At 44.6% G+C, this 14377-nt stretch overlaps 1 protein-coding gene across 1 annotated transcript in view; it reads right to left on the minus strand.

The window, feature by feature from the left end:
- Positions 1-14377, minus strand: part of SH3TC2 (SH3 domain and tetratricopeptide repeats 2) — a 56690-nt gene that overhangs the window by 7137 nt on the left and 35176 nt on the right. Inside the window, exons 9-13 of the mRNA XM_069592365.1 lie at positions 13057-13190; positions 10207-10248; positions 8385-10082; positions 8095-8275; positions 753-903 (exon numbers count right to left, since the gene is read on the minus strand). Coding sequence (XP_069448466.1) covers positions 753-903; positions 8095-8275; positions 8385-10082; positions 10207-10248; positions 13057-13190 — 2206 coding nt within the window. The remainder of the gene's footprint in view (positions 1-752; positions 904-8094; positions 8276-8384; positions 10083-10206; positions 10249-13056; positions 13191-14377) is intronic.

The following is a 14377-nucleotide window of genomic DNA, read 5'->3' on the forward strand; positions in this document are numbered from 1 at the left end:
GGAAGAAAATGACAAATGGGAAGGAAGTGAAGGTTAACAGGCATATTTTTGATAGAATACATCTTCTTATATACCATCATAATGTCAGTATTGTACACATAGTGATAATGATGATGATGAAATACCATTTATTAAGCATTTACTAAGTCCCATGTACTTAGTAAATATTTATGTACATGTGCTTACTATGCAAATGTTATACTTAATATTTACTAAAAACAGATCCCCTCATGAAGAAACTGAGGCCCAGGGAGCTCAGATAGGTCACACGGTTCATAATCAATGGCCCTGTGATTTGATTCCAGGTCCATCTTTCTTTAAAGCAGAGGTACTTAATCTACACTATGATATACTACAGATGTTAAAGGTGTGCAAAAAAAAATCATAAGAAAATAATGATGTTAATATACTGCAAACATCAACCTTCTTTACCTCCCTGAAGTCAAGCTGTGTGTTGAGCTTTAGAAAGATGGATAAAACTGCCAAGACAGATGAACATGTCTCCCATCATGTTCTTTTAGAGCTCACACACGCATATGGAAACTCAGGGACTGGCCCACAGCTGCTTGTATTTAGCCTACCAGATTGCCCTGGTTTCCATCTTGAGTCCAGGGAGCAGCCTAGAGTTGACTGTCCCTCTTGAGCTTGACAAGAACATCACCTCTCCCTAGTTCCAGCTCACCATTTTGGAGGCTACAGCTGCTCCCACTCCCATGGTCCAGGCCAGCAGATAAGCTCTGCTGGAGACCTACCTGCAGGTACAGCTCCACCAGTTCATCTTCCTGCATGAGGTAGTGGAGTCGCCCAGCCCCAAGCCAGGCCTCAGCAGCCTTGTCTCTCTCCCCCAGGTCAATGAAGATACGTAGGCTCTCCTTGATGCAGGTGAGGGACCTCCTGAGGGACCTGGGGATGAACATGGACCGATAAGGTATAAGGGCTCAAAGAGACCTAGAGTCATTCAGCACAGGAGGACACTGAAGCTCTAGTGGGGAAACAACATTATTTCAGATCACACAGGGAGATCTGCCTAAACCAGCTGTGATCTGGATCTGCCTAAACCAGCTGTGATCTCGTTCCAAACCAGCTGTGATCTGGATCTGCCTAAACCAACTGTGAGACCTTGAGAAAGTACAGAATCTCTCTGTCCCTTGATTTCCCCATCTGCAAAATGGAGATGTAACTGTACCTGCCTCAGAGGATGCTTATGAGAAGTAAACGAGATAGAGTGTTTTGAACAGTGCCTAACATAGAGTAGGCACTTGATAAATGTTTAAATGTTAATTATCATTTTTATGATTACTGGCCCATGATCCAACTATCTTTCCATGACACTATAACATTTTTCATAAGAACCTAACACAGTGGATGACAAATGCATACTTACTGAGTAAATGCACAAAAGAATGACCATAGTGGTAACTGTAAATCATTAAAAAGATTTTGATGTTCTTATAATAAGAAAAATCAAAGAAGGAGGAAAGTTTTGGTGTTTAACAGACTACTCTTCAGTTATTTGGAAATTGTTCATGTAGAAAACTGTTCCCCTCACATCAGGGATTAATGAAGAAATGAGGCATAGGTAATAAAGTGTTGCACAGGTTCAGAATTCCAGAGCAAGAAGGAACACTGGGCATCACCAACTTCAGCAATAATTAGAATCATCTAGAAACTCTTTAAACATGCATCCACAGGCAAAGTCATCACCTCAATGTGTTGACATACCATGCTAGCCTGGTACACTCTAGCTCAAGCAGCAGCATTTTGTCAAAGCTCCTTATCAGCTACTATTGTGACTCTATTGTGCAACTTGGGTTGAGACTCTCTCCTTATTTCATAGGGAAAACGGGCCCAGAGATGGGAAGTGACTTGCACAAGACTGCACACCACACTGGGGAACAATCAAAGGCCAGAACTCCATTCTCCTGAGTCTCAGCCCAGGACTCATCCCACAATACCCATGTTCTTCATAGTGTGATTCATGACTCACCTGTACCAACATTACCTGGGTTGCTTATTAAAAACAGACTCCCAGAGATCTCTCAGTCTGACTGAATCAGAATCATCACAGTAGCAAGCCAGGAATCTGAATTTCTAAGACACACCTAGATTATACTACTTTGCACTGAAGTGTGGGAAACACCAAACCATGCAAATCCTTCTAGAAACACTGACCATTACCAACTAAGTCTGTAAATAGTTAGGAGGTCCTTATCAAACATGGTTCCATCTCTTGATAGGCAACCCAGGCTCCAGACCCCCTTGTTCACAGTGATGGAAATAAGCATTGTTTTTGACTAATAAGGCCCTGATTCATCTTGGCAACGAGGCAGCTATTAGCCTTCAGAGAAACTGCCAGACATTTGGCCCTTGTAAGTCCTGAGAAGAGAGAACTCTAATTCTCTGCTGCCCTGCTTCTGATATAATATTTACTGACATCAAGGATGGGCAGTGGCCACTCTCTGTCAAGAACCAGAATGTCAGATTTGCTGCTGAGATTGTGCTGTGAGCTGAGAAGCTGCACACAATGCTGAAGTGGTCACCAACCTCCCTGGCCTGATAATCACAGGCCTCCTTCACTATAGGAAGCCCTAACCTTTTCTCACCCACTCTGTACCCCTTTAATGCCAAGCAGGGATAACAGGTCTACAGGCCTGGCCTCCACTTCTCCCCCTACTCCCACTGTAACAATTAATGAAGACAGGACCCATACATCTCATCCTGGGACATTCTTGGGATATGGTTATTTTCTCCAAACCCCCAGGGAGCAAGATGTGGGTTATCACAGAGAAATCAACTCACAAGAATGCATTTTGATCTTAGAACTTTTCTCTCTGAGCTCACTGTGACTATGAAAGAGAGGAGGTCAGTGTTCCTCAAAAAATACTCCAAGGGGGAAGGCAGGAGTTAGAGAGACCCAGATGCCCACATAACTCTATCAACACTCCATGTGCATGGATTTTCCAAAGACCACTGCTTCCACCAAGACTTATACTTGATTCATGACTCCAGTATAAGACAAGCACCTTATGGTCTAAAGTTGGGAAGTGGTCTCCAGCTTCCTTGGTTCTTTCCTACCACCACTCACCACCCCATGTATTTACATCTACCAGTGGCTATGCTATATAAGATGAGTCACTAGCTTGGTCTGGAATGTCCCAGCATGCCAATTCTTACAGTCAACACCTGCAGGTTCTAGGTGTGGCTCAGCTCCCAAATCAAAGAAGTAAGGAGAACAGCTGGTAGAAGACTATGAAATCAGTCTTGATCCCAAGTCTCATGAATTCCTAGCCAGCTATGCCCAGGCCCTGCCATAGTATCTCCTCTCCTCTTAAACCCTCAGTTTTCTCTTTTTCTCATTTTTTTCTGCCCCCAAAATTCAATCTCTGCAGCTGAATCCTCATTTCTTCCTTCCTGTGTGGATATCAGCCATGAGTCTGTGGTGAGGTGACCTCAGTACACCTGCCTTCCCAGACTTCCTCCTACCAACCCCTGCTGGGGTTTTCCAGATCCCTGCCCTGCCTGGATGAATGTTGCACCTCTGGCCAGAGCCCAGCCTCCACTAATTGGTCTCATCCAATTTCCATAATAAGAACTGCCACTCACCAGGGGCTGACCCTGGGCCAGGTGTTGGGATACAAATTTTCAGTACACATCCTTTCATTTAATCCTCAAGAAATCCCCAGCCATGAAAGTTCTTAGCTCATTTTGCAAATAAAGAAACCCAGGGGTCTTTTAAAAAACTTGTCCATGTTTGCATTCCTCATTTCAAAGCTTTATATGTAGCTTTCTGCTGTTTTGTCTTTAATAACGGCACTGACAGTAATTGTTACTTATGACTTATTGAGACCTTAGCACGCACTAGGGGCTTGACATGCATAATTTCATTTAATCACCACAACAGCACTAAGAGAACAGTATTATTATCATATCCATTTGCAAATGGGAAAAATAAGGCTTTGAAGGGTAAGCAATAAAGACCAGGTAATAAACTCTGTTTAAACAAGGATCTAACCCTGAGAATCAAATTCCACAGCTCCCCCACAGACCCTCAAACAGTGCTCAATTTCTGGCCCAGAAATCAACTGTGGAAAGGCTTTTGTTTCTTTTGCCACTTTAACAACTTCAAAATTTTGAAGGACATAAGAAAACTCAAACCTTGAACAAAGTGCCCCCATTGGAAAAAGATGGATGGTGATGTACATCCTAGGCTTGTGATAAAAGAAGAACATGTCAGCAAGTGCAATTCTTTCCTTGTTTATGATTCCAAAAATGTTAGGGATTAGTCATATTAGCTATACTGAAAACCAAACATTGAAACATTTTTTTCAGTTCCATAGGAGTAAGATGCACAAGAATAAGAATAAAAGCCATGAAAAATGACTTCTAGGCATCTAGGGATTGTATTATATGCAAAGAATCATTACTTTGCTAAGGCTTGTTGCATGCAAGGTATTTCTTTCTGAAAAATAACATGCACATCCTTTGTGTCTCTTAGCAACATTTATGTGATACTTGCAGTGAGTATGTGTATAATATCTACTTCCTGACCTAGACGATAAGCATTGTCAGCTCAGGGACTGGGCTGACATTTGTCAGCTTTTAAACTAGGGTCTGGGCCATAGCACATGTTCGGCAAGTATTAGTCGAATTGATCCAATAGAGCTATAAAGTTCTCAAGTAACCCACCTGGTTCAGCTCTACAGCTGAGGCTATAGAAAGTCTAAAGTCTATATTGTGTCACCTTGAGACAGAAGACAAGACCCCTAATGACCTTTCTCATTGAGAGACTGAAAGCCTTCATCAAACTAGATTCTGTAGTCATCACCATGAAAGTAAAGAAAGCAATTCTCAAAAGATATACTGAACAAAGGAACAGCAAAGTGTCTCAAGACAAAATTCTGAAGGCTGAGCCAAAGTTTTCATCATCTACTGCCCTGCCTTCCTACTCACCATCACTGAACACTAGAGAAAACCTTTCAAATAGGAGGAATGTAAATAAGCAGAAAAGCAGTATGGGTAGTGAAAATCACTCACTCTTTCTTCCTCATAAGGTCATCCTGAGATTGCACGTTGGTTGGTAATCAGTGCATGCTCACTGAATGTCTTCTGTTACTATTATGACCACCATTTTCTATATGGATGCTGACTGTGCCAGTCCAGAGGCCCACTGTAAACCCCTGCACCCCCATCTAACCTCCACATCCCTCCCCGGGAAGTAGGCTATAGTCTTCTCTCTCCTTTAGTACCTATACCCAGAGAAACATCAAACCCGGTCTGTTAAATCTACAAAATGTTTTTCAAATGTGTCCTCCCCTTTCCATTGCTACAGTTAGACCCTTGGTCCCAAATGGTCTTCTCTTACCCTTCTCCAGTTTTCAAAATCTTTCTTATCCCTCAAGGGCATCTCTAAATGTTATCACCTTCATGAAGTGTTCCCTGACAGACCCAGCAACCCTTAGCTGAAAGTGTTGTTTCCTCTCCCTCCAAACCTGCCCCGGCCTGCCATCTCGCCCATGAACACTTCCTGCCTTTGCCTGATATGGCTTTGAGCTTTGTTAAGAATGGAAATTCCATGAGGAGAATTTAGTTGAAAAAACCATTATCAAAACCCACCTAACAAATTCTTCCTAGAAGTCAGTGCCAGGAATAAATTTGCTCCAACAGATACATTTGTTTTTATTTTTTTTATCAGACAGTGAGAACCTCATATGGTTTCCCCCTTTTTACCTCAGCTACCAGGAAGCTTAGAGCTAAATTACAGTAACCACCTCCAGGTGCATGGAAACACTTGTTTATCGATTTCTGTTAGCTGGTCTTTGTTCTATTCTTTTTCACAAAGGCTTTGCAGGAGTAGTTGATTTATACATGCTAAATAAATATAGCATTATAGCATGTTCTTGACAAACTGAGCATCCTGAAAAGGGGTAAACATCTTATGCCCACACAAATATATATGTCTCTCTGTTCTACGCTAGACACCAGGTCTGCCCACTTGGAGTTTACAGTCACTACATCAAGACCCTCTGAAGCTACTGCAGAGTCTTTAAAAATCCCCAAAAGTTTAGGTTTCTGATCTAGAAGGCCCAAAACTTTAAGAATCTGCCTCCAAAACTCAAGACTCTGGAGGCAACAGGAATTCTTATACTAACACGGCCATTACCAGTGTCAGCATAGCATAGCTGGCTCATCCTAGACTTAACATTTTAGAACAAGAAGGCACCTTATTCAATTTAACCTTATAAATGGGGCAACCAAGAGGAGAAATGACTTATTTAAGGACACGTTATAAGCTCATGGCAGGCTCAGGTTTCCTGACTCCTAATCCAGTATTGGTCTCTTCTCTCACTGCTCTGTGGCCTGTGACTTCCAGACACTCCTTGGAGCAACTCCAGCTACACACTTTCCCTTCTCTCTATATACTCCTCACACCTAGGAAATCCAGTGGTCCTTCATATTGCCTTAAGAAAGACCTCTGCACTCTGTTGACAGAATCCAGGGCTTTTTCTTTGGCTTTTCCCTTAGAATATCAGTGGTTTTTGACAGCTGGAGGCAGGAGGAAGGCTGTGAGCAAAGGATGGCAGCTGGGTAGGTGATTAATCACTGCACAGCAATTAATCTGAGATTGAAGTTACACACAGGGAAGGGTGGCAATAAACCTGACACATATTTGCCACCCATACTCCTGTCCCTTAAAAGTCAACTTTCCCAAAGCCCATTCTCACTATGTGTTACCGTGAATATATGACTATCTCATCTCTAAGATTAATTTAAGCCTACCTTCTGGATCTGCTCCCAAACTATACAGATTCCTAAGGTGTTCTGAACAGAAACAAAGTGGGGCTGGGGCCAGGCTTCCTGGCCCCTCACAGGCTGCAATGATCTAAAACTCCATTCCTGGGACAAAAGACAATGGGATATTTAGAGGATCCCTGATTCTTGTGAGAGAGGGAAGAGATGAGGGAGAGGGAGACAGAATGGGAGAAAGAAGGACAAAGAAAGATTTCATTATCTGATTATTAGGTGCCCAAGGTTACCACGTTGCCTAGAAAAGCAAAAATTATCATTTAAATAGCTTTTCCTCAATTACTTCTCTTTGCTCAACCCTAGCAGTCATCTCTCCCCCATGTTAGAAGTCATTCATAATTATGAATAAATCCTACAATGCCAATCTATTGCAAAGTATATAATCAAATATAAACCATGCAGAGTTTAATGGAATCAATTAAAGGCTTGTTAGAGAGCAGAGTTGCAGGCCATGCCACTGGCAAATGAGGATCAGGCAGATTTGATCAGTGAAGAGACAGAAAGGAAAATCAGCAAGAGATGGCAGGATAGTTCACCTGAGAATAATTTAAATATCAAGAGTGAAAATTTAAAAAAGCCTTTGGGTAAAACAGTTATGTTTTGGGATATTTTTGAAAAATGAGCCTTTCTAAGAGAGTCCCAAAAAGTCAATCACAAAACACTTCTTTTGCTATGTTTAGTCTACGACTCAGTGCACCGTTGCAGTTATAACCTTAGCTTCTTAACTAAAAAGTGAAAATAAACTTAGTTTCATCATTTCTAGTTTCATTTTAAAGGTAAGTTACCATCAAAATTTTTTACTGTGAAATTTTACACCCCTGCTTTCTGTGCATTTATTTACTTTGTGTCTTTTCTCTAATACCAACTGTCCTCAGGTAATGAAGACCTCCTGAGAGTTCCATGGTCCTCAGTATAATAATTGCCACCTCTCTGAATTATGCACCCTCAGCCACATCCATTTGATGGATTGTTATAGAGACACACAGGTAATTACTTGTAACATAGCCAACATGATCGAGCCTTATCAGGCACTGTCCAAGTGTCCCGTGTGCACTAACTGGTGAGGAAGCAGAGGCATGGGCAAGTATAAAAATTGCCCAGAGTCACACAGCTAATAAGTGATGGGTGGCACTGAGTTTACAATGTGTGTTAGCTGCAAAGACAACATTCTTTTCCATGATACCATAAACACATCATATACATTTGGACCTAACTTTGTGAGGGAAAGTATACTGATTCTCCTGAAGGAAGGAAAGATGTTTCTAGGAGAGTCCTTGAGCCTGCACTCACCTGGATGTGTTTAGGTTCCGATAGAGCTGTCCAAGGGATTCCAGCAGCCTCCCCTCCATCTCCCGGTCTCTGAGTTGCTGAGCTAGTGTCAGCCAGTGCTCGTGGTAGGTGATGCATGCCTCGGGGTTTGGGGACACAGAGCTGTAGAAATGGCAGAGGGATTTGGTGACCTGAAGCTGACCTGAACATAAAGCAGGAACATGGATGAGATGACTGGAGATAGGACAAAGGAAAAAAATGTCCTCTAACACTTTTCTCTAAAGCATCTCAGCAGCAGAGGACATACTCACTCTTCAGGTGTTGATGCCTTAAGCCAAACAGCAATGCCATTTCATAACAAAAGCGGCCACTAGCCAGCTGGCGTCCATACACCTGGACCTGGGCCAACCAGAGAAGCACCTGTATTAATTCCATGTCTGTCTCCATGCTGGCCTGGAGTGTAGAATAGAGTTGCACAGATTGTAGAAGATAGTTCCTGGCTGGCTGCTGAGGCCAGGACTTAAGGGTCAGATGGCCAAGATTGGCCAAAGCCACTGCCTGGTTGCGCACATCCCCTACCTCCTGGGCTCTGTTCAAGGCCCGGAGATAGCTCTTGGCTGCCCTGTTCACCCTGCCTTCACCTTGAAGTGCAAGTCCCATGAGGTTATAGACCACTCCTTTGTGGATAACACTCTCTGTCTCCTTCAGGGAGTATAAGAATGGCTCAAGGATGTCCAAAGCCTTCTTTGGCTGGCTGGATAAGAGATAGGCCCATGCCAAGCAGAGGGAAGACTCAAAAGCTTCCTGCTCACTCAGCAGCTGGCCTAGCATCAAAGCTTGGCTCAGGTAATGGATGGCACCATCAGGAGATCTGTGTTGGAGGTACACTTTGGACAGGATGAGACACAGGACCCTCTGGGTGCTCCAGTCTGCCTGTTCCTCACAGGAAGTCAGTGCCTGCCTGAGTGCCGGGCAAGCCAGGGAAGAAACTTCACCCCAGCTTGGGGAGGAGATACCAACGAGCTTGGTGGTGTTCTGCAGGACCAGGTAGACCTGCCAAATTGGAAGGGCCATCCCTTGGACACTCGGAGTTCCACGCAGCCGGACAGAAGCCACTGCAAGGTGTGGCAGATATTTCTTGTCATAGAGAAAACTCAAGATGGTAGCTGCAGCATCTGAGGTGGGAGGGTGTCCAGAGAGGAGCTGCAGGCGCTCGGCGAAGGGCAGGACCTCATCATGCCGGCCAAGGCTTAGGAGCAATCGGATGGCCAGAAAGCAGGCCCTGGCCTCCAGTGGGCAGCTGCCTGACACGATGCCCTGTCTCAACACATAGGCCACTACATCCAGCTCGCTCTTGGTACTATACTCCCGGTCAGGCAGGCAGGCCAACAAGGTACCTGCCTTCTCCAGCAAGGATGAGCCTTTATGCCTCAGCCTCTGCCTCAGGTAGATGGCCGCCAAATTGATATACAGGGCAGCCACCAAGGATAGATCCTTAAATCCCCCGTTGAGAATGTGGATGGCCTCCTCAAAGTACACCCTGGCCTGAGAGAGTTTGACCTTCCTGACACTTAGCCGACCCAGGAGGAAGCAGAGCCGGGCGTGGGCCCAGGTCATGTGGCTCCGCTTGGCCCACTTCCTCGAGGCCTCCAGGTAGGCCATGAGCTCGTCCTCCTCAGAGTAACTATAAAAGGAAGACGTGAGGAAAGAGAAGGAAAAATCATAGAGGCTCTTAAAGTGGTCAGCATATCCCTCATGATCCAGAAAAGCCAATATGGGGGCGAAGTTCTCAGCCTCCTCCTCCTCCTGACCAGTGTTCAGGTTCATGAGCAATTCTGGGTCATCGAGGTCATCAGGCTCCGGCAGATGATAGGTGTCTGAGGCAGCTGAAAGCAGCTCTTCCTCCAGACTGGAGTCCTCAGAGCTGCTGGACTGTCTGGAGCCCATGGCCTGATGCTCCTCCCAGGCTCCACCAGGCCGGGTCTCCTTGAAGCCTTCGGATTGGGACACTGTAAGGGACAGGCAGAATTGAGCAACACTAAGTACCTGCAACTATTGTGGCCAGCTCTTGGCAAGAGGACAAGATTCTGTCCCACAGGACTGGAGGTCTGGTTCAGCATGATCTCTACTCACCGCTCAGATCGTTTGGAAGACTTTGGATGGATTCAAACCCACCTGGATAGAGATGAAGGACAGACCTGAGTTAGGTCAGAATGGTCCAGCATGCCTATGCCTGCATGCGTTCCCTGGACCAGTGGCCCCTTGGACACTTTGTGTTTCAGACCAACTGCTGTCCCTAAGGTATAAGACAGCATCTCCCCTTCACCATCAGTGCTGTGGGGACCTAAAGACTATCTGGTTTAACCCACTCACCATACAGTTGAGAACTGAGGTAGAAATTAGAACAGAGTCAGAGAAAAAAAGACAGAAACAGGAGCTCCATGCCAAGAGGTGTGAGTATGCAGGGCAGGGGTGATGATGGAATCTTAAGGCCCAAATCTTTCAGTGAGTTTATGACAGAGCCATGAACCAAACTCCATGGGCAGCACACTCTTGGCATGTGGCATTGCCTCTCGTTTCCATGTGTACAGCCTTCCTTCTTCCTTCCTCTGTCATCTACCCATTCAACAGACAGATTCAGTGTGCATAATGTGCTTTGTAAATATGATAGGATGAGGTGACCAAATGTCAATAATTAAGAAAAGAAGGTAAAGAAGCATCTGAGGTTCCTAAGTCTTGTTCCCTGAAGTACTGTGGTGGGATGAGGTGGGAGAAAGCACAATCTCTAGTAGCTTTAGACATTTTGAATTTGTAGTACTTACAGGAGCTCTAGCAGAGAATGAAATAGATCTGTGGCCAAGGAGAAAAGTGGAGACTTGCAAACATGGATTTGTGACTGACACTATGTCACAAAGAATGTCTCAAAGTCCCAAAAGAAGGATTTGGAAGGAAAAGCAAAGCAGGTGGAGGAGGAGTGGTTAGAGGAGATTTGTGAATGAGCTGGGAAAACATTAGCATTTTACTGGCAGCTGAGAGCCAATCCAGGAGACTGGAAAGGCACAGAGAAAAGAGGAATCATGGAGACCAGGGTGGTTTATGGTGCAGCCATCTAACAAAAGTGACATAAGTGAAACAAGATAAGTGAACAAAAATGAACACATTTCACCGTGTTCAAAAGTGAACAAAAATGAAATAAGATAAGGTGAAAACCAAAAAGATGACCTTGGGCTTGGCAGCAAAGAAGTTGACCCCCTTGGCCAAAGTAGCCACAGTGGAGCTTGTGGAGGTGAAGGCCAGGTTCGTGCTCCATAGAACAGGGCCTGCTAGAAAAAAGATTCTACCTCTTCCTGGCAAAGTAGCAATAGTCAGCCACCTGTGCCCCTACCCTGAGCTCTCCAGTGAACTTTGAGGGTAGCAGGCCCCTCACCAAATCAAGCCTCCACTTGCTATTCTCAGGAGAAGGTTTCTTCTGTGAATGTCATTGAAGGTACTTGATACCTGCAACCCCAAAAGGTCCTACAGCCAAACACAGCAGAGCTAGAGAGCTGGGCTCTGGGTTCCTGCACCTGTCCCTCACTGATGTTGTGGGACATGTACTTGTCCTACTGCAACCATTTCTCTTAGGCCAGGACCCCCAAGAACACAAATAATTAGGAATTACCAAAAGAAAAAATACTTCCTCTCAGAGAAAGAATGGAATTTACCAACAGGATGCCCCTTCTGTTGGTTGCCTCGGTGCCAGGGACAACCTGTGAAGCCATGAAGTGCAGCCCGGCACCCAGCAGGGATGCACCCTTGGTCTGTAGGTAAGAGCTAATGGGCTGCCTGAGATCTGTCCCTGGATCTCCCTCAACCACTGGGTCAACAGTTGGCAGATACCCTGGATCCAAGTCTATAGCCACCCCTACCTCCAAAGCAGGCCCCTAATCCTTGGTTTTCAGACCTTGGCTCCTGACTACCAGGCTACATTCATAACTTCAGCTTCCTGGTTCAGCTTGGTGCAGCAGTGTGATCTGCCCGTAGTAAGAAAGTACTGCCTGGGCTGGTGCTGATACCTGGGCAAGGTGCTAATCACAAATGTTCCTGTGCCTGGAGAAAGTTTCTAACTCCCACTTCTGCTCCAGAGGCTAGCCTGTGAGTCCTTCTGCAGAATCTCTGGCCATACCCATGAAATATGTGCCATCTAATGTGGCCACAAAGGAGTGGACGCAGTATCTCCATCACTGAAGAGATAGGAGAAACAGGAATCCTTCCTCAAACCCTGTCATTGGATGAAGCACTTCTTGACACAGAGCAGGGGACCCCTCACAAAGTAAGGGAAAGGAGTGTCATTCATTCAGTCAGTCAGTCATTCAGACACCACTGAAACTGTGCTAGGTACTGAGGCTCCTCACTCACCCAAGACTGACATATCCAACAGTCCAAAGTCATTTTGTGTCAGGGACAATGTGGAGAAGTAGGAGTTGTCCTGACTAGAGGACAGGGGAGGGCAGTTCTTATCCTGGTTCAGGCGCTAATTCACTTGGGCCTCAGCTTCCTAATCTATAAAATGAGAGAAGTCATTTCTTAGGGTCTTTCCATCTATAATGTTCTATGGCCACACCTTTATTATTGTGGGGCCAGACCTACTTCAGCCCTAGGAGGAAGACCCTCAGCCACAACCCAGGAAGTTTTCTTCTCCAGTTTAGAATGGAAGGTTCAATATGGCCAGCCTCCCATTCTATAGCTGAACTGATTTCATTACATCTCATAGTTTTTAGGCACCAAGTCCCTGTGACTTTAGAATCATCTGAAATCCAAAGTGAAAATGCTGCTAATCAAATATGACCCAGGTCATCAACTGAACTGTGATCACAGCCCCACATACATGCATGTGATTAGACTTTAGAGATACTGTACTTTTTGGTTAGGAACAATTCCTTAATCTTGAGGAGTTTGGGCTTTCTCGGGGGGTGGGGAGGCAGTTGAGAAGCAAATACTCACTCAGCTGGTAGACAGATGTTATGTCAGTCTGAGCAAGTGTGCGGAGGAAGCTGACACACTCAGCTTTCCTGTCACTTCCCAGGAACCCCAGAGAGCATTTTTCCTCATCACTGAAAAAGGCGGAGTTCTTGCTCCTGTGTTGAGGCAAAAGACATGGACACAGATCAGTGCAAGGTTTCAGACACGACATCTTCTCTCTTCACCCTAGAATGCAGTGAAGGACACAGAGAAGCCATCAACCTACTCAGTCAGAGCTGAAATCAGACTCCTCATCTCACTGTTGTATAATGCTTTTATCTGTACATCAAAGAAGAGCTGGAGGCACCTCATCTGTGCAGAACCGACCTATGTGGCGGCTGAAGAAGTGGCACATGAAAACAACCCTCCAATTAAATCTCCATCTCTCAAGAAAAACAAAACCCCTTCCTTCAACCCCTACCCATTCTGTGAGACCACATGGTGACCATTTCTAGGGAAAGAAATAGGAACTGGCTGTCCTAAATGCAGGGGTTGGAAAAGGACCATTAAAAGATGTTTCTTTGACAGATTATTTCAAGAAAACACTCAGGACAGATGACACAATTTAGAGGAACAATGGAGAAAGCTTGACTATAGTCAGAAGAAACCCTTCACAGCTGATATTGACATCAGATTCCATGACACAGCACAACAGTGTTATGCACCATAAAGAGAAGGAAGGAAGGCTGAGGCATGGGAAGTGGGTAGAAGGAAGGCCAGGGTGCTAGAAGAAATGATTATAAATAACAGAGCTCTGTATATTCACTTTACCGTATAAACTAATTGTTAAAACCAATTTGTCAGCTAGATACCTGTCATAAAATCAAAGAACATGAAAACTAGAAGTGCCTTGGAAAGTATTCAGTCCAATATCCATCTAGACAACATTTAATATCTCTTTGTTCCCAATATATTTTTAACTTCAGAATCCAGCTTTAAAACAAAAATAACTTGAAAGCCCAAGTGTTAATGCCAGCTAATACTTTGTGGGGGCTGTTTATTATGAATCAGATACTCATTTAATGCATGCAGTTGCCCTATGATGCATATACTATTCTTATTCCCTTTTTACAGAGGAAGAGACTGAGGTACAGAAAAATAAAGTCTGTGGTTCAGTTCAGTTCAGTCTGTGGTTAGGTAACCATAAAGCAGGATATAAGAGGAGCTTCTTTACTTCAAGCATGATTAAGGGAAGGGCTGGGATGCAGTGCCATGGTCTGCCACTTACCCATTGTCTCCGTAGCTCAAATAAATGCAGTTTGAAAGTCAGCCACTTTAGTAGCTGTTTTCTAGTTGAGAAAAC

Source organism: Ovis canadensis, chromosome 5 (genome assembly GCF_042477335.2).
Source record: "Ovis canadensis isolate MfBH-ARS-UI-01 breed Bighorn chromosome 5, ARS-UI_OviCan_v2, whole genome shotgun sequence".
In the NCBI taxonomy this organism is placed as follows: Eukaryota; Metazoa; Chordata; class Mammalia; order Artiodactyla; family Bovidae; genus Ovis; species Ovis canadensis.